Consider the following 19,868-nt stretch of genomic DNA (forward strand, 5'->3'; position numbering starts at 1 on the left):
CACATCGTGGGGAAATAAACTATCTGCACTAAAGCCTAATGAGAGATATGTGCAAACAATGACTCAAGTATATCTTGTAGGGCCATATAACTGTTACTGAGGGTCACTCAGTTGTGGAGGTCGCACGGGGCTGGCTACCAATATTGCTAGGCAGCGGATTTAAGTGGAAAATATCAACATGGTCCACTTTTTTGTTATTGTTATAAGGCTGACTTGCGGAGCTCGGCGTATATATTTCCCGGGATTTAAAATGCAAGTTTGTTACAGTGTTAGCTTATGGAGTGGTGTGGCTCACTGGTTAGAGGCGGCAGATCCGGAAGCAGAGAACGGCCCGGGACCAGGGTTCAATTCCCCACGCGGCAGGGTCGTGGACCAGGGTCAGCGGACTCGATAAATCTCACCTCGGTGCCTACTCTAACCAGAGATCACACTCGGCAACTTTGGGCATTAGCTTGCCTCATCTCTACAACGGCCCCCCACATTCGCCGGGGATGCCTGGTTTCACCTTGGAGATACCCAGTAGGGACCATCTCACAGGGATAGCCAGGACGGGTTCCCCAGCGGTCTACAGCGCCACAACGCCTCAGGGCAGCAGTGTGCTTTACAAGACACATACATACATACATACCATGCCTCATAGAAGTATGCCAGAGATGGAGCAGGAGTAGGCTTAGTCACTGGCATACTTATGCGTCCGACTGTAAATCAGGAGGGCAAATCTTTAGTTTAGTAAAGAGGTGGTGCAAAAAAGTGCCCTCTCTGCCAAACTCCAAGTCAGTTCTTAAGTTTCAAAGATGAACAGTTGAGCTGAAGCAGCTACGTTACAGTGAAAAACACTTCACCTAAAGCTGATGCGTTAAGAGTATTGCAAACGGGCCGTCGTGCAGAATTCAGCAGTAAACTCATGGCAGTGTAGGTTACAGCAAAGACAGTGGCGTAGCTGGGGGGGTAGTGTAAGTGGGCGATCTGCCCTGGGCTGGGCCATTTTTGGGGGCGGCGGAGGTGAAAATGTCGTGTCTGTCGACTACCCCTATGCCCCCCCAAGAGCAAGTCATCTCCGTCGGCTGCCAGACCACCCCCCGCCCCCAGAACAAATTGTCTGGTTGTCGCCACAGCCCCACCTACTCTTACCTGCACAGGGCAGCAAACTTAGGGTCCGCCCCCTGGTGGCAGTAGGTTTAGCTACGTCACTGAGCAAAGAACAAATGGCCCCAATCGATGTGGATACAGCAATAAGCTATTGGCAGATGCATTACGTCAATTAGTAAATTGGCTGTGAGCCAATGCGTTTTTTTTAGTGCTAAACTCAGTCATCAACCTTATTTGGTTTCTTGTTCTCTGTAGTGTATTTAATGCACTAGACTCGGGCAATGACTGCAAGTGATATGTTCATAGCGCTCCCCTAAAAATTCTTTCTCCCTGTATCAAGAAGAACTTGTCTCTGAACTGCATATCAGAAATATTTGAATCACACTATTCAGCTGCAGATGGCTTGTCATTCCTCTGAACTGGTTATGCAGTCTGCTGGGCTGGGATTAGGTTTAAGGTTTTTTTTTTAAAATAAAACCTCATTGTGAACAGAGCTTGCTGAACATCAAAGGGTGCGTTATATGGACCCGTTATGTATCGACCACTGAAGAGACGTCATTTTGTAATGAACCACACAAGGTGAGTCAAACTCTGACAAAAGGAAAACATTGCTCCAAGTGTACTATCTGGACAGCAACAAATCCCAACACTCCAAGCTAGAGCGGACTAGAGAGTGGGAAACCCTAATTCACTCAAAAAATCCAATTCAATGAAAGACAGATTCATGGGTTGAAGTGCAATCCTAACTGAAGCTAAGTTTATGGATTGATCGGTGCAATTGGTTTAATCTCCATACACTTTGTCCAATAGGAATGCTTGGTTTCCCTACAATGCCTGTCTTTGAGCAATCCATTTTTCAAAGCTCACACACATTCACACAAAGTTCAAGCCATGATCCTGACAGGATATGAGATTTTTATTCAATAATTTACCTGCCAATATAGCACAAATACTCACATGGTACATCCAGCGTCCCACCCCCGCCAAAGAGAAGCTAGTGCAATTTATATTTGCAAGGCACAAATGAAAAGGCAGACTGTAGCTGGGTCAAAGCTGAAGGAGAGTCACGTTCCGGCTCAAACGGCATATGGACAAGTACTGAGTAGACCTTCATGTGATTTGATGTGACAAAGGCAGTGCCTTCAGTCTGCACTGTGCCCGAGCACAACCCGATTGAGGCCAGCCTGTCCACGCTGTCTCCAATCAAAGAGTCTGTAAACAGGCAGATAGAATCGGACAGCCAAGACCACTCAATAGTGGATAGAGCAAGCTCCACCAAGATAATATGCCTGAGATGTAACCAGCAAGCCAATGCTTCAAACAACACATGTTGAGGCTGCAGTCAAGACATGCTCAGGCTGTAGCCACGCATTACCAGCTAACAATCATGACATGCAGAGCCTGTAACCATGACATGCTCAGGATGCAACAAGACAGACATGCAGAGGCTGCAACCAAGACAGGCATTCAGAGGCTGCAACCAAGACAGACATGCAAAGGCTGCAGCAAAGACAGGCATGCAGAGGCTGCAACCAAGACAGATATGCAGAGGCTGCAACCTAGACAGGCATGCAGAGGCTGCCACCAAGACAAACATGCAAAGGCTGCAACAAAGACAGGCATGCAGAGGCTGCAACCAAGACAGGCATGCTAGAGGCTGCAGCCAAGACAGGCATGCAGAGGCTAGGCGGGCAACTAGAGCCAAATTTCGGGGGGGGCTGAAAAATATTTCGGGGGTGGCTAATTCTTCCAACCACAGACAGAGTGGCTGTAAGAATGGGTGAACACACAACAAAAGCCTCATTGAGAATTAAATGGTCTTTTAAAGACCTGTTAAGTACTCGGGTGCGGCTGCAATTAGATGCTCGCCTGCCCACGAAGGTGTGTCAGCCCGGGCTGAAACACACGACGGGGAGGCTGAAGCCCCGTGAGCGCAATGGGTGTTGCGCGCCTGGCAGAGGCTGCAACCAAGACAGGCATGCAGACATTGCAACCTAGACAGGCATGCAGAGGTTGCAACCAAGATAGGCTTGCTAGAAGCTGCAGCCAAGACAAGCATGCAAGAAGCTGCAGCCAAGACAGGCATGCAAGAAGCTGAAGCCAAGACAGGCATACAGAGGCTGCAACCAAGACAGGCATGCTCGAAGCAGCCGCCAAAACAAGCATTGAGTGGCTTTTTCGTCATAAAAAGGGAAATGCCCATGGCTATTGCTGTTGTGTGTAGTCTTGGGTTCTGTGTTGTTAGTATCACAATCTTCCAGTAGTGGTTCACCACACTCAAAGTATTTTGTTGTTTAGACCCAAGGATTTCGTACTTTTTTCTAATACAGAGGCTGCAACCAAGACAGGCATGCTAGAAGCAGCCGCCAAAACAAGCATGGAGAGGCTATTACCAAGATATGCATGTAGATTTGGCAACCAAGATATACAATCAGAGACTGTAACCGGGCCAATCATATGCGGTCATCATGATATGTCAAAGCTGTAGCCATGACACACCAAACCCGTAACTAAGACATGACCAGGCTAAAATGAAACATGGTCAGGCAGCAAAACAAGATATGCGAGGGTTGTAATGGGATGTACCCAGACTGAAAACAAGAAAGATCAAGGCTTAACCAGATACAAAAAAAGATTTACCCAAACTGTCAACTACACAAGTCCAGGTTTTAACTAGATCTACCCAAGGCTGCCACTAGACAGGCAGAAATTGAAACGGATGTTTCATCACAACATGTCCAAGCTGCAACTGAAGAGGCACAGACTACTGAGACATGTTAGCTAATGGTCAGAGGACTGTAACAGTTTAAGAAATTGGTGCCAGAGGATACAGAGACCAAAGTGAGCAGGAGCTAGGGCAAAAGGCCAACCCGAAAGGAAGCAAATATGCACCCTGGGGTGGATTGATTTAGCCAGAAAGGCCATTTTGTTCCCAGCAAACAAGCAGGCAACATTCAGGAAGACAACTGGAAGTAAGGCACTCGGTCAGATGCCGAGCAGTTTCAGTCAATAAGGCAAGGGGGTACTGAGACGGGAAGGCGGTAGGGTAACCATGGCATCATGGGTCACAGCAGTTTGGGTTCAGAGTCCCAGTGTTCAGCAGGTGGTCAGCACAGCAGTGGGCTAAGGCCCTATCAGCAGGTATGAATCCCTTTGTGTCGGCCCAGGAAAGCTACCCCAAAGAAAGTGCACATATGCTGCTCGCATCAGTCTAGCACCGTCAGGCCTAGTGACAGCATGGGCACCTGTACCAAGAGTTTTAGGCTATCTCCCTCAGTACCTGTGTCACTAAGACTTTTAACTACAAATACACCTGTACTAAGTGTATGTTTGTTACATCCCAGCTAGAATCAGGTTGAAGTACCGTTAACGGCATCCATACAAAAGATTTATGTGATGTCAAGTCCCTTACACCACAGACAATAGTTCACGGTGCCGTGTATTTGTCAGCACAAGTACCATCTAGTCTAGCTCCAGAACTGGTAGATTCTCAGTGTTTCTGTACCCAAGAAGTGGAAATACCTGTGATGTCAGAACAAAGCAGGGTGTCTTTAACGGTGCCTATCCTTGACAAGAAACCCATGCGCTGTTATCCATCAGAATCTTTCAGAGTCAGTACATTAAGTGAAACTTTATGTCCTCATGACCTCTGTTCCAAATATTGTCTATTGTCTATTGAAGCACCAAGTGGGCCAATTCCAGCATATTTAACTAAACTTACACAGTGTGGTCCACTTCAACAGCCTGTACCACCTTGAAGAAACCGCAAAGTGAGCACGGTCCAGATACAGAGCACTGATCAGTTTGCTTGTTGCTGTGCACCTTTGGACCCAAAAGGGCCATTTTACATCTTACTTTTTTTATATATATATTTGGGCAGCACACGCAACCCTTCTCCAGTTCAAATATGTGCTCTGCAGTCGCATCCTCCAGTCTACATGGATCCCTCCTGAATCTTCCGCAGGACTTTCTCCACTTTGTTCTCCACTCGCAGGAACTTGGCCTTCTTCCACGGGTTGCTTGTTTGGCGCCGGCTGCACTGCAAATCCTCCAGCAGCAGCTGCAGGTGGCGCTGTATACGCTCGTGGTCCCAGCCCTTCACATTTTTGGTCACCACGTTCAAGATGAGCGACCAATGCTGTGACACGTCAGTACCCTCCGCCAGCGACACCAGTACCTCCACGCCATCTCTGCTCCTCCTCAGCTCGTACAGTGACTGCCTCCCCGCCTCACTGATGTTGTTAAAATACAAGCTGGTGGAGAAGAAAGGAGACACATTATTTGGGTGTGGAAAAATAATCTAGGTGGGCTATAACTACAGAAACGCAAGAGTGTGTCAATCGAGCTCCCTGGTGGGATAAGGCAGCTGTTTTATGTCCACCGAGTCTTGGAAACACATGAGGAGGATAACACTTAATCAGAGGAACACAAGAGAGACTGTACTGTGGACTGTACCTGGAATCTGTATTTTTTGTTTTCTTTTTGGGAATGATTTGTATTTTTGCTTACGTGGACTCACTTCTGCAAGCTTCCCTTAGCTGCCACTACATAGCTGCAAGCTACTTAAACACTGCTCCCAATGACGCAAGCTTCCATAAGTTCTTCACTTCTGCAAACTTCCCTTGGCTGCCCCAACACCACTGCAAGCTACCAGACACTGCTCCCAAGCTTTCACACTTTCCAATTTCTGCTTGATATAACTTTACACATATTCAGAAATTAAGCTATAATTGCACCACCCAGGATAATGTGATTAATGGCTAACCACTTATACGGTCCCAAAGGTGAGACCTACTGGCTATACCAATGCGTTGTCTTTTATAACAGACCCTGTAAATATTGTGGTATACAAAACTTCAGTGCTGCACAATATTACATGTAGTTGTGCATACTTTCTGTATGTTTGGAAACAAACGTAAGTTTGTAGATTTCACAAGATTTTCATCTTCTACTTTGTGCTGAGTTGTGCTCTTAACCCACCACAAAGGACTCCATCTGATCGCCACTGCAGGTTGTGCTGGGGAGAGGTGTCTCCTATTTCTCACAATGACCACCCTCCCCGCTTACCAGTTGTGGACCAGCTCTCAATGCCTCCAGAAGTGGTTTGTAAGTTCAACGGAGCGCCAAGGTGTCTTAAATATAAAGCAGACCGAAGAGGGCTGTGACTTGGAGGCACTTATTGGAGTTGGAGAACCTGGCAATGACCGGTCCTAAAGTACTGTTGACATTAATGAAGGAACACTTAATTATCACTGAGGCACATGGCAAGTACTAGGGACAGCTTGTGAGCAATGGGGAACAGCGGCTATACCTGGAACTGTGGGAGACCAAAAGATAGCTATGGGTAATAAAGGACTGTAGTTGAAATTCCATTATTCAACAATGGCATTGGTAATCAGTGGTGGTGGACTGAAGGATATTTGTAGAGCCTTGGAGATAGTTCTGCGTGGGTACTTTGGATGAAAGGTCCGGCAAATACTTGAGGGCACAGAAGGAGAGTAGCACGAACAAAGGTATTCAAGTGCACTAATCGACACTGACGCTGGAGACACTAGTGGACACTGAGGGACTGTGGTAGCCACAGAGTAGCACAGTGATGGAAACTGGCACTGTGGGACACGAGGAAGTCTCACGAGTGAGCTAGCACTGGGACATCACTCAAAACACTTGCATTGCTGGTCACAGGCGGGCCCTGGTAGGAACTGTCACTGAATGACGTTGATGGACACTGGGGGAAACCAATGGACAATGGTGATGGTCGCAATGGTACAAAAATCCACAAGTGGGCACTGACAAAGGTGGCAGTACCACAAGACAGCAACGGCTCTGGGGGACAGCGCAGAGGAGAATATGCACTGAGTAAGTAAGGGCCTTATTGTAGAAGTAGGGGGGTACTCACTGTACTTTCTGCATTGTGGGGTGTCTCTTAGCCACATCCACCAGGACCAACGCAGCAGCATCCGTGATAGAGTTGTAGGCCAGGTTCAGCTCCTTCAGGCAGGTATTCTTCTCCAAGTGCTCTGCCAGGATCCTCACTCCAGCGTCACCTAGGGATGTGTGCAGCAGCGACAGGTGTGTCAGGGACTTATTACCAGACATGGCCTCCCCAATGTAGGCCACCCCATCCTCTGTGATGGGATTATTGCAGAGCCTGAGTGAAGTAGAAAAGACAAATGTTGAACAGAAATGCACATGAGTGACCTCGAATTGAAGAATAGCGGAGGAGGAGAGGAAGGAAAAGAACTGGGGGGGAAAGGGAACGTAAGAGGGGGATGGAAAAGATGAAGAGAGGAAGAAATAGGCAGAGCATTAAACTAAGAGTTAGGGAGACAGGGAAGGAAATGGAAGGTAAAGGATTTAGTTGAAAATTCAAGGATTGTGATGAAGGTTGAGGAAGAAAGAATAATAAGTCTGAGGTGGAAAAAGCTGGTGAGCCAATGGAGAAGAAAAAAGAGAAGATATAGGCTAGAAAAGGGAGTGAAAGAAAGTGGAAGGACTGAAAAAGTAATGCATAAAGTGGAGAAGGAACAGGTAACAAGCATAAGAGCACCGATGGAGGAAACAAACAACTAAGTAGGTGAAAGCGAGAAAAAGAAAGTGCTGGATGGATTAGGATATTAAAGGAGGAAGCTGAAAAAGATAGTGAGATTAAGAGAATGAGAAGGGGAAGGGGAGACATGACAGAGTAGAGGGGACATGAGGGATAAATGAAAGGATGATAGAGTAATTCAGGTAGTAGGACTGTGGGAGAAACAGCTAAAAGAATGTGCCAGAGGTGAAAAGTTGAGACTGGGACGACACACCGAGTGGCAAAGACACAGACCAAACACAGGCTACTCCACTTAGTTGAATTTTGTACCAAAGTCAGCTTTACATGCCCTTCAATTTCTATCATAACAGGCCAGAGTGCTGGGTTTCCCATACGACGAATAGGGGATTAGTATGTACAAATAGTGTAAATGAAGTTACCGTGAAAACAAATTAGATGACCAAACTGATAAACTCAAATACAAATACAATATTAAGAAAACAAATGTATTTGCTTTACAGGAGAAAAAGAATTGATGAGGCAAAGGGACTCTTTGATTCTTATTTAAGAACCAGCTTCTGTAAAGCAAAATCTGCTAAAGTATAATATTCAAACATTTTTTAATAGCTGTTTTGGGCAACAAGTCTTAATTAAAAGCATACTGTAGGAATATCTGTGGTTTAAAATCCGAAATAAGACTTTACATACTTACAATTGGTAAGTACTAATGTTTAACCTTAACTGCACAGTTTCTCTAACTATCCAATTCATTCCTGCTGATTAAAATCGCTGGCTTGTATTTCTGCCTTACCTCCACCTGCCTTAGCGGCCCCCTTAATTCATTATTGCTGACAAATCTCTAAAGGACACCATCTTGGCTTACGTACCCAGCAGGACGGTAAACATCGTTTACCACGAAGATTTTACAACGCGGTACCTTTACCACGCATCCCTTACAACGCAAGTCGTTACCACGACTTGCGCTGGAGGGCGCTAAAGGATTAAAAATAGTAAATTTACTATCCCAACACCTTCCCTAGGGTCCACGGGGACTGGTGTTAGAATAGTAAATTATACTATACGAAATCCGCACCCCCAACGCAAGTCGTGGTAACGACTTGCGTTGTAAGGGATGCGTGGTAAAGGGATGCGTTGTGACGGTACGCGTTGTACCGTCATACATCCAGCAGGACAGGAAATGTGCCAAGCACATAAAACGTTGACCCCTCCTATTTCCACTGGTTTTCCTATCATCTTTGCAGGCTGTCAAGCCCTTTGACAAACCTCTAGTATTGCCCTGCTGCACTTGAAACTATCAGCCTGGTCTTTGTTTTCTAAAATTATAACTTTTCAAAAAGCACTTTTAAATACCGTATTTTCCGGCGTATAAGACGACTTTTTAACCCCTTAAAATGTTCTGGAAAGTCGGGGGTTGTCTTATACGCCGGGTGCCAAATTTGACAGTATGTTTTCATGCATTTTTACATAGCGCGGACTTCACCCGAAGGTGTCAGACCGCTTCTCAATAGGAAATGGTGCAGCTTAACTTTAACGGAAGACCGATGCTGTTTTTCTGTGGCAAGAGACAGGATTTTCAGTTGCCACATGGTGATGTCCACCTGTGCAAACTTGTGCCAGGTACATAATATGAGGCCATGTTGTTTGCAGAAGTTCTGGACGAATAACGCACGTCTCTGGAAGCCTTATTATTGGTCCTCAATAGCATTAAGTATTCTGGGGAACTATGTGCTACTAGCTTGTTTCCTTTTTCACTGATGTAATAAAGTTCAATCTACAGTATGTAAGAAGAGCATGTGCCTCATTTACCTGTCCGCACAATGTGTGTACAATGAAATATGACAGATTAGAACTAAACCTTGTACCTAATGCCAGTGGCAACACACATCTGAACTTAAGCTTATATACACATCCTGCGTTGGGCTGCGCTGGAAGTGTGGGTAGTCTTATACGGCGAGTATAGCACGAAACCTACATTTTATCAAGAAAAGTAGGGGGTCGTCTTATACGCCGGGTCGTCTTATATGCCGGAAAATACGGTATGTCATTTTGAGCAGCGGGTTTCTGGAATGCGGGTGAGACCACACATCCAATAAATAAATAACGGGGCAGGGTTACTTTTATGTCCTGGAATGTGGCGCCCTCATTGTAGTGTTCTTACATCATCCCTTAATATTGCATACCTCATTGTTAGAATCTTCCAGTTAGTTTGTTATGTTTTGAATATTTGGGTAGTTACTGGCTGTTAAGCCCAACAAGGTCTGCTCTGGAGAGTTCACAGAATAAACTTTGTGTTTCCTGTACAGGTCTCGAACAGTCTACTCGCCCACTAGCTATAGAGGGTCAGATTTGATCAGATCGAGCTATATTTAGCACCTACTCGATTGTTCTAGTGAGTTGACAATGATCACACAATTTGAAACCAGTTTACGGGTCAAGTACATTACAGTTAGGTCGAGTAGATTAGAAGCAGTGGTTATTTGCACATCTTGGAGTTTGTGTTAGCATGTGAATTAGAGGACTTTTCTCAAAATTACTTATTTCTTACACATGATCATACATTTGGAAGGCGCAAATGTAGGCAAAGACAATTGGTAATAACACTTGTTCTACTATCCCCCCCCCTCCCACACACACATGTTCTGAGACTTCTTTTGGCTATCTGGGGTACTTTGCGCTTAGGCCCCCACAACTTTTTGTCCAAAGAAGGTATCCATACCAAATCTGCATCCTTTTTTTCCAACATCTTGGGGATTCCAAGGTACCCAGGGATTGTGGATTCAAATAGAGGGGACCGGGAAATTAGACAAAATACACCGACATTTGGGGGTTTAGGGAAACAAGTGCTGCAGAATTATTTTATTTATTTGTTTATTTGCAAAGTTTTATATAGCGCTGGATAGACCCGGAGGGATCAGAGCGCTTTACATGAGGATCAGTGAGTTACATTTTCCATAATTACATAGACAAGTATAGACATAGGAAAAAGAAAAAAAAAACATGAGATTACACAATAATGTGAGATTATTAGTGCGTACACACGTCTTATGGGGAGTGAAGAGTAGAGGGGGAATGATACACGGGGGTAGGGAATGCAGGTAGGAAAACACAACGGGGAGAATAAAGCGTCTGTTTTTTTTCCCTGCAAATGGCAACGAACGGTTTGGGATGCTAAAATCACCATCTTCCCAGTTTTTAGGAACAAACAGACTTAACATTTTTCAAAATAGTTTTGGCATTTCACAGGGACATAGCCTATTTTTTTCCTAATTTGTGTGCTTTCAACCTCTTTCCAGTTAGCAGTGGTGGCTAGTGACATTTGAAAGTGGTGAGGCGTAAAGGAAGGGTCTGATTGTGTGTTGAGTAGTAAGCGAGCCTGATTGACTAAAGGGGAACTGCGTGACTCTCACGCCAAGAAAATTTTGAAGAGCAACGAAAAAAAAGGACCAAATGGTGCAAGTTAAACCACGTTTCAGACAGCAAGAATATTTATAAAAGTAATTGGGATATGTAGTCTTGAAATAATTAAACACATTTAAAACTGTCACATATCGTGCTTCATTCCTGCTTCCACCCATGCCATCCATTTAGCCTGACTGCATTATTTTAAAACAATATCATTGAAAATAATCGCCAGATGCACATGTTACACTTCATTTAACAGCACACAAGCTGCTCTTAAAAATGCAAGTTAAAGATAAAGATAAGTAGCTCACGAATGTCATTGGCGCTCCCTGCAGACAAACCAATTGCCAACATTTTAAACAATCCTACCTTGGACTAGAAGAAACCCCCACTGGGCGCTTCACAGTTCAGCAGAAATGAAATCCTTGTTTTCCTTGCATCAAAGCATAGACAACAACAAACGGAGGTCAGAGATTTAATTTCCATTCACATGGCAATACCGTCATTCTTTCTAATTTATTACTGTTGCTAGCACAGTGCATTGGCGCTTTAATTATTATTTGCAGTGCTGCTGCTCTCACATTTACATTTGCGCGTTTGCCCTAGCGCTCCGGTGTGCTCCCCCCTCCGCCTCCATTTTGTTGTTGTTGTGGTCATCTGTAGCCCGCCCCGCCTCCCAGCTGAGCCGCCCTCGCCCCTCCCCCTCCACCATCCATATATGACAGTTACTCCCGCGCGCAGCGTTCACGCGCAGCGACCGTGCCCAATTCGCGCCGAAGGTGCGCCAAAGGTAAGCCCGTCTACGCCCGTCCGCGCCTGGATCGCGCCCAGCGCCAGACCCCCTGGCCCTCGTCATGCCCAGCCCTCCCGCATTACCTACGATGCCACCACCCTCCTAGCCCTTAACCCCGGCCGTTCCCCAACCTGCGTCCAAGCCGCTCCTGGACACACCCATGGACCTTTCTCATGCTACTCCTGCAAATTCCTCTGCAACGTCAACCACTCCGCTACGATCACACCTCAGATTCCCGACACCAACCACCTACAATGCATCTTGCTCAACACCCGATCGGTCCATAGGCACGCCATCGACCTATGGAATCTACTAGACACCATCTCTCCGGACGTCGCCTTCCTTACTGAAACATGGATGAACGCCTCCTCCGCCCCAGACATCACCATTGCCATCCCAGAAGATTATAAGATCATACGCAAGGACCGTACCGGCCACACAGGAGGAGGAATCGCTATCGTCCATAAGAAATCCATCCATATCTCAACCAGCTCTGACGTCAACCTCGCCAACTCTGAACACCTTCACTTCCAGATCCACATCGACCCCAAGACTACACTCAGAGGCACCCTCCTTTACAGGCCTCCAGGACCCCGCGCACAATTTAGTGAGGACATCACGGACTTCATCACTCCACACGCGCTCCCCTCCAAAGATTACATCCTTCTAGGAGACCTCAACTTTCACCTTGAAAAGAACAACGACCGCAACTCCACCACCCTGCTTGACAACCTCGCCAACCTCGGACTTAAACAACTGGTCACTTCCCCCACCCACATCGCAGGTCACACCCTCGGCCCTATCTTCACCTCCAGCAATCATGTCTCCTTCAACCACACCACGAAGCTCCTTTGGACTGACCACAGCTGCGTTCACTTCACCTACAACAAGCCCAAACCCAAAAAACATCCCCAACCAACTCTGCAAAGAAACTGGAACAAAATCACCATCGACCAGATCGCCTCATCGCTTCTGCTAAACCCCCCAGCCCATTCATCAAACCCCGACCAAGCCGCCACCAACCTCACCCTTTGGCTATCCAACAGCGCCGACATCCTAGCACCACTGAAAAAACGACAAAGCAAACTTGGCAGCAAGAAGGCCTCATGGTTCAACGATGATCTTAAGAAATCCAAGAAACTCTGCCGCTCCCTTGAGAAGGCCTGGAAAAAAGACCCAACCACCAGCACCAAGGACACCTTCAAAAACGCCACCCGCATACACCATCAACTGATCCGAAAGGCCAAGAAAACCGCCTTCAAGGAACGACTAGATAACAACGCCCACAACAGCAAGGAACTCTTCAACATCGTCAAGGAATTTACCAATCCCTCGGCCAACTCTAACGACATCACCCCCTCTCAAGCCCTCTGCGACTCCCTAGCCTCATTCTTCCACAACAAAATTGCAGACATCCACAACAGCTTCGACAACCAACCCGGAGACCAACCCACCCAACCATCTGCTGGACCTTAACCCCCCTCAAACATCCTTAATGACTGGAACACAATCTCCACTGAGGATACCATCCGCCTGATGAACTCCATCCACTCAGGTTCCCCCACAGACCCATGCCCTCACCACATCTTCAACAAAGCAGACTCCATCATAGCACCGCACCTCCGAGACGTCATCAACTGCTCCTTCAAATCTGCCACCTTCCCGGAAAGCTGGAAACACGCTGAACTCTGCGCCCTCCTGAAGAAACCCACAGCTGACCCCACCGAACTCAAAAACTACCGCCCTATCTCGCTCCTTCCATTCCCGGCCAAAGTCATCGAGAAAGCTGTCAACAACCAGCTCGCCGCCTTCCTCGAAGCCAACAAATCCCTCGACTCCTCACAGTCCGGCTTCCGAGCAAAACACAGCACTGAGACCGCCCTCATCGCAGCAACAGACGACATTCAAACCCTACTGGACAATGGAGACACAGTCGCCCTCATCCTCCTCGACCTCTCCGCAGCCTTTGACACAGTCTGCCATAGCACCCTTCTACAGCGACTCAGAAACATCGGAATCCAAGGAAAAGCACTGGAATGGATCACCTCGTTCCTCACCGGAAGAACCCAGAAAGTCCGCCTCCCACCATTCAAGTCAGTGGCCACTGAAGTCATCTGCGGCGTACCACAAGGATCTTCACTCAGCCCCACCCTTTTCAACGTATACATGAGCCCCCTCGCGGCCATCGCCCGCCAACACAACCTAAACATCATCTCCTACGCGGATGACACTCAACTGATCCTATCACTCACCAATGACCCTAGCACCGCCAAAACCAACCTACATGAAGGAATGAAAGATGTAGCCGAATGGATGAAACACAGCCGTCTGAAACTGAACTCTGATAAAACAGAAGTCCTCATCTTAGGTTCCTCCCCCTCCGCATGGGACGACTCTTGGTGGCCAGAAGCCCTTGGAAAAGCACCCATCCCGACAGACCACGCACGGAACCTGGGCGTCATCCTGGATTCCTCACTTTCAATGAACAGACAAGTCAACGCCGTCTCCTCATCCTGCTTCAACATTCTTCGCATGCTCAAAAAAACATTTCGTTGGATCCCCACCGAAACTAGGAAAACGGTCACCCACGCACTGGTCACGAGCCGCCTGGACTACGGAAACACCCTATCCGCCGGGACTACCGCTAAACTCCAGAAAAAACTCCAACGAATCCAAAACGCCTCTGCCAGGCTCATATTAGACATCCCGCGTAAAGAACATATCTCTGGTCACCTGAAAAACCTCCACTGGCTTCCCGTCAATAAGAGGATCACCTTCCGGCTCCTAACCCACGCACACAAAGCACTCTACGAAATCGGACCAGAATGCCTCAACACACGACTGTCCTTCTACACCCCCTCCCGCCAGCTTCGATCTTCCAACCAAGCCCTTGCCACTGTACCTCGCATCAACAAGACCACCATGGGAGGTAGATCCTTTTCCTACCTGGCAGCTAAAACCTGGAACTCTCTTCCCACTTACCTTCGCCTTACCCAGAACCACCTAGCATTCAGAAAGCAACTTAAAACGTGGATATTTGACAAGTAACTCCCCACCCCTTCTTAAGCGCCTTGAGACCCCCTGGGTATGTAGTGCGCTATATAAATCCTCTGACTTGACTTGACTATACACCTCAGGGGCGGGGCAGCCCATGGGTATAAATAAATGGGCGCGAGACCGATCGGGGTCTTCGGCCATAGCCTGCAGATAGCGTGTACGTGTGGTTATTCCCAGTATAAGGTAGGCCCCACTCTGCGGCCTAGGTTTCCACTGCCCCTGCGCTCAGGCGCTACACTGGCGACGAGGTGGGTCTTGTCCGACGCCTCGGCCCCGCAGAAGCTCACCGCCGGGCCCGCCCCTTCCTGGAGGGCTCGCGCCTGCCGCGCTTGAGCCCTCGGCGAGCGGCCGGCTGTCGAGGGTGCCCGCCACGCTGCCCTGTCGCCCGGCATAGCAGCCGAAGTCCAGCTGCCCAGATACTATATGTGCGCCAGGTCGTGGCGCTGAGGTGAGCCCGGCGCGGTCCGCGGCCAGCGTGTGTGCGGCCCCGCCTAGCCCCGCGAGTGCGGTGATGCGCCCTGCCGCGGCTGTCACTCAGAGCAGCCAAATTGCCTTCCGCTCCGTCCCGCTTCCTGAGCTGGGCTTTGCGCGCATCGGGGGGACTGGATCGGCCCCCGCACCCCTCCCGCATCAGCACTAGAGCGCGACATTCAAAAAAAAAAAATGGAAAGGAAGAAGGAGAAACGTGCCCAGGCTGCCGGCCCACGCACGTGCTCCGGCAGCGTTCAGCTCCAACAAGGGGTGGTTGCTGGGCCCCACAAACAGTGTGCAACACCTCAAGACCCTCGCATCACCATACCCATATTAAGCGCCAGTAAGCACCAGCGCAGCAAAGCCAAGGCCTCCTGAAATTAACCACTGCCACCTCCAACGAGAGGGTGCCTCACCAGTCCGCAAGTGCCCAGAGTCCAGATAAGTTCACAGCGCGGATAGGACGCGGAGGAGCCCCGCCCACGCGCCTCTCAGGGTAGGGCGCGGTCAACCCCAGCAGAAGTTCGCCACGTGCCCACCGACCTGGCAGTATGAACGTGCAACCAGGGGGAAATGGAGGCGCAACTGCAGCCCCAGCGACACAGCAGGCCCAAGCGATGCAGCAAGCCCCGCAACCGACTGGACCGCAGCATGCCACGCCACCTCTAGGAGGCGCGAATGCCCCAGGCCCTGCAGCAGCCACCACACCTGCCCCTCCCGGCCATGGGTTGGCAGCTCCTCTCCCACCATTCAGCGAGCTCTCGGACCCGTTTACGGCGGCGGCGCGATGGCGTTTGTGGATAGGCCGCCTTGAACATTATTTTGTGGGAGTAAGAGAAACGGACGGGAGAGTGAAGCGCTCGCTGCTGATGTTTTATTGTGGGGACGAACTCTACGAGTTATTTGAGACGTTGCCAGACAGAGGTGAAGCCCATAACTACGACGCGGCGGTCACTGCACTGAATCGATATTTTGACCCACGAGTGAACCGGGACTACGAATGGTTCAAGCTACGCCAGGCGCGGCAAAGCGAATCGGAATCCATCGACACATTCTATGCAAGATTGAGAAAGCTTGCGACGGCCTGCGAACTACCAGACCAGAGACTAGAGATACGTGCACAACTCATTCAGGGTTGCAGGTCAGTGCAACTCAGGCGCCTCATCCTCAGGCAACCGCGAATATCCCTGGACGAAATCCTCATTCTGGCAAGGGCTCACAACATCTCCAATGCCAGGGCAGATCAAATGCAAGCTGCCCTGAATCGTCCCGGAGTGGCGGCAAAGACACCAACCATCAAGGAGGAACAAGTGGATGTGATCCGCCGGCGACCACCTACAGCAAGAGGGAACACGCCAACTACGCCACGTGCCGCATGCGGAAACTGCGGCATGGACCACCCAGCAGGAGGGAGATGCTTTGCGAAAGGCAAAATATGCTCGAACTGCGGAAAGCCTTATCACTTCGCAAAAGTGTGCGGCAGCTGCGGCGGTCATCGCCCTGGGCTAAGCACGAGGGGCCCTGTCCATGCCGTGCGACAACTGTCACTCGCAGACCCTGGACCCTGCAGCGACGCCTCACGATCGGCGTTCCACTTGGAGGATGACAACATTTTCTTTGTGTCGTTCGTAGGAAGAGAGGGGTCGAGGACACGGCCACCCCCCATGTGTGAGATCACTATAGCCGGCTCCCCGGTACAGGCTCTGATTGACACCGGGGCCTCGGTAAATGTGATGGACAGCATCCAGTACGAAAAACTGTCTCCACGTCCATCACTAGCGCCATCAAAAGCGAAGATCTATACCTACGACAGCGATGACCCGCTCCCCCTGAGAGGAGTAATAGAAGTAGTGGCGGCATGCAATGACCGGGAGGTGATGACGAGATTTCACGTGACGGGAGGAAAGTGTCGCACGCTGCTCAGCTACCATACTGCCGAGGATCTACAGCTGGTGTTCTTTGCACGCCAAGTGCATGAGCTACAGGCAGACGCGATGCTGAAAGACTTCCCTGCACTGTTTCATGCCAGTCGGGCATTGACCACCACGGAAATGAGATATGCGCAAATCGAGCGCGAGGCGTTAGCTATTAAGTGGGCGTGCCAGCATTTCCACCTGTACCTATATGGCCACGAGTTCAAAGTTGTCACCGACCACAAACCTCTGGTGCCGCTATTCGCGGGGACGGCCAGGCTTGCCCCTCCCCGCATCGCGAGGTGGGCTGTCCAGCTGCAGACATACCGTTTCGAGGTCACCTACCGTCCCGGAACAGACAACACGGCAGATTTCCTGTCATGACAACTGGGCACCCGTACCCATGACCAGGTGATGGAACACAAAGAGGAGGTCGAAGAATTTGTGAGAATGCTGTTGCAGGAGGCGTGCTCCGCAGCCCTCACCCTGGAGGCCCTTGGCAAAGCCACGGACGAAGACGAGTGCCTCAACCGGGTGAAAAACACACTCACCAACCGAAGCTGGAAACACTTCCTACACGGGGTCAGTGCCCTCACAGCCACGGAACAGCAATTCAGACAACAAATATGGAGAGCACAGAGTGAACTCATTGTGGGACCTCACGGGATAGTTCTACGCGGCACGGCAATTGTGATTCCATCCAGTCTACAGAAAGAAGTGGTACGCCTAGCCCACCAAGGTCACCAGGGAGCGTCAAAGACCAAGGCGCGGCTAAGCAGTAAAGTATGGTTCCCCGGAATGGACTCTGCGGTAGAAGAGGAGGTCCGCAACTGTCACTCGTGTACGATCACAGGCCAGGACCCAGCTCCATATCCCGTGATCACTGAAGACCCGTGTCATGAGCCGTGGTCTACACTCAGCGTGGACTTCGGGTCATTCCCGGATGGGCGTCACACGCTAGTAGTAATAGACTCATACTCCCGCTTCCCAGTGGTGGAGGTGGTACCATCCACCGCATTCACACACGTGAAGAAAGCACTGGAATGAATATTTGCCATGATGGGCCTGCCGGAGGAAGTAAGGTCAGACAACGGCCCACCTTTCAAGGAAGAGGCTTCCAGACCTACCTGGCGGCCAGAGGGATCCATCACCGGAAGATCACCCCGCAGTGGCCCCAAGCGAACGGGGAAGTCGAGAGGTTCATGCGCACATTGACCCTCGCGCTCCAGATCGACGTGGAAAGAGGAGAAGATGCTGAAGAATGTCTGTCCCAGTTCTTGTGCGCATATCAGCAAACCCCTCACTCCACCACCCGATGCGCCCGGCACATCTGCTGTTCAAGAAAATACCAAGAGACTGTGTTCCGAACGACCCCTCCTGGTGCCCACCAGAGTTAGACCAGAACGCCACCCAGAACAGGAGGAAACGCACCAATGAAATAGCCAGTCGGGCCAGGAGAGCCCAGCCCAGGTCCCTGGTGGTCGGCGACAAAGTTGTCCTCAAGAACTGTCACCCAAATTGGAAGTATGACACCGCCTATGAGCTTGAAGTGTGGGAGATCGTAAACATTCAAGGCACCATGATATCCGCAACCCAAGGCACGAGAGCAGTCACACGAAATGTGTCATGGTTCAAGCGCATCCCTAGAGGGAGTGACAATGCCAGCCAAACATCTGAGGAAGCGGAGCATGAGGGCGGTGGTGATGCCGACAACGGAGCGCCGACAAGCCAGCAAGGAGGGGAGACATCCCCACCAAGACCTGAACAAGAGAATAACGACACCCCGGAGGGTACCCCAAGAGAAACCCCGAACCAGGAGGGCAGTCCAGAGAGGAGGGAGTGATCGAGAGTCAACGAAGCCAAAGGTACCATCTCAGGCCCAACCCGACTCCCAGCCAAAGACTCAAGGACTATGCGTGGGGTCTGGGTCCCCTCAAGAGACTTCAATGACCGGGACTATTGATCCGTGAGTTTGGAGGGATGTAGTAATGCCACCCGGCCCATCCTCACACGCACGCAAGCATACACCTCAGGGGCGGGGCAGCCCCTGGGTATAAATAAATGGGTGCGAGACCGCTCGGGGTCTTTGGCCCTAGCCTGCAGATAGCGTGTACGTGTGGTTATTCCCAGTATAAGGTAGGCCCCACTCTGCGGCCTAGGTTTCCACTGCCCCTGCGCTCAGGCACAATAGGTAGGAGCTATGGACGACTCACCTGCCCTATCTCAGTAAAGTGAGAGGTATTAGCCCCTAGAGAGTTTACAGTGTTAGAGCAGGCTGGCGCTATGGACAACCCACCCTCCTGCACCTGATGAATGAGTGGCAGGAGTCAGTCTATGTGGGGCTGGAGGAGGGAGAGAGAAAGGGGAGATAGGGGATAGAGGGGGAGAGAGCATAGAGAGAGGAAGGGAGAGAGCAGGGATAAGAAGAAGACGAAGGGAGAGAGGAGGGCGGAGAGGATTGCCAGAACTCCAGAGTAAGCATCTGTGGCTGTAAAAATCTATCGCGATCGCAAAACAAGGCAAAACACTTTTAATGTAAAACCAGTACCTACTTCCTCTACAACGTAGAGTGACTGGTGGAGACAGGAGTGCA

At 49.6% G+C, this 19,868-nt stretch overlaps 1 protein-coding gene across 1 annotated transcript in view; it reads right to left on the reverse strand.

Annotated features, from left to right (window-relative positions):
* Positions 1–1,984: 1,984 nt before the first annotated feature.
* Positions 1,985–19,868, reverse strand: part of NLRX1 (NLR family member X1) — a 201,206-nt gene continuing 183,322 nt past the window's right edge. Inside the window, exons 8-9 of the mRNA XM_086956764.1 lie at positions 6,989–7,240; positions 1,985–5,342 (exon numbers count right to left, since the gene is read on the reverse strand). Coding sequence (XP_086812890.1) covers positions 5,024–5,342; positions 6,989–7,240 — 571 coding nt within the window. The 3' untranslated portion in view covers positions 1,985–5,023. The remainder of the gene's footprint in view (positions 5,343–6,988; positions 7,241–19,868) is intronic.

The sequence above is a fragment of the Lissotriton vulgaris genome, chromosome 2_1 (genome assembly GCF_964263255.1).
Source record: "Lissotriton vulgaris chromosome 2_1, aLisVul1.2, whole genome shotgun sequence".
NCBI lineage: Eukaryota > Metazoa > Chordata > Amphibia > Caudata > Salamandridae > Lissotriton > Lissotriton vulgaris.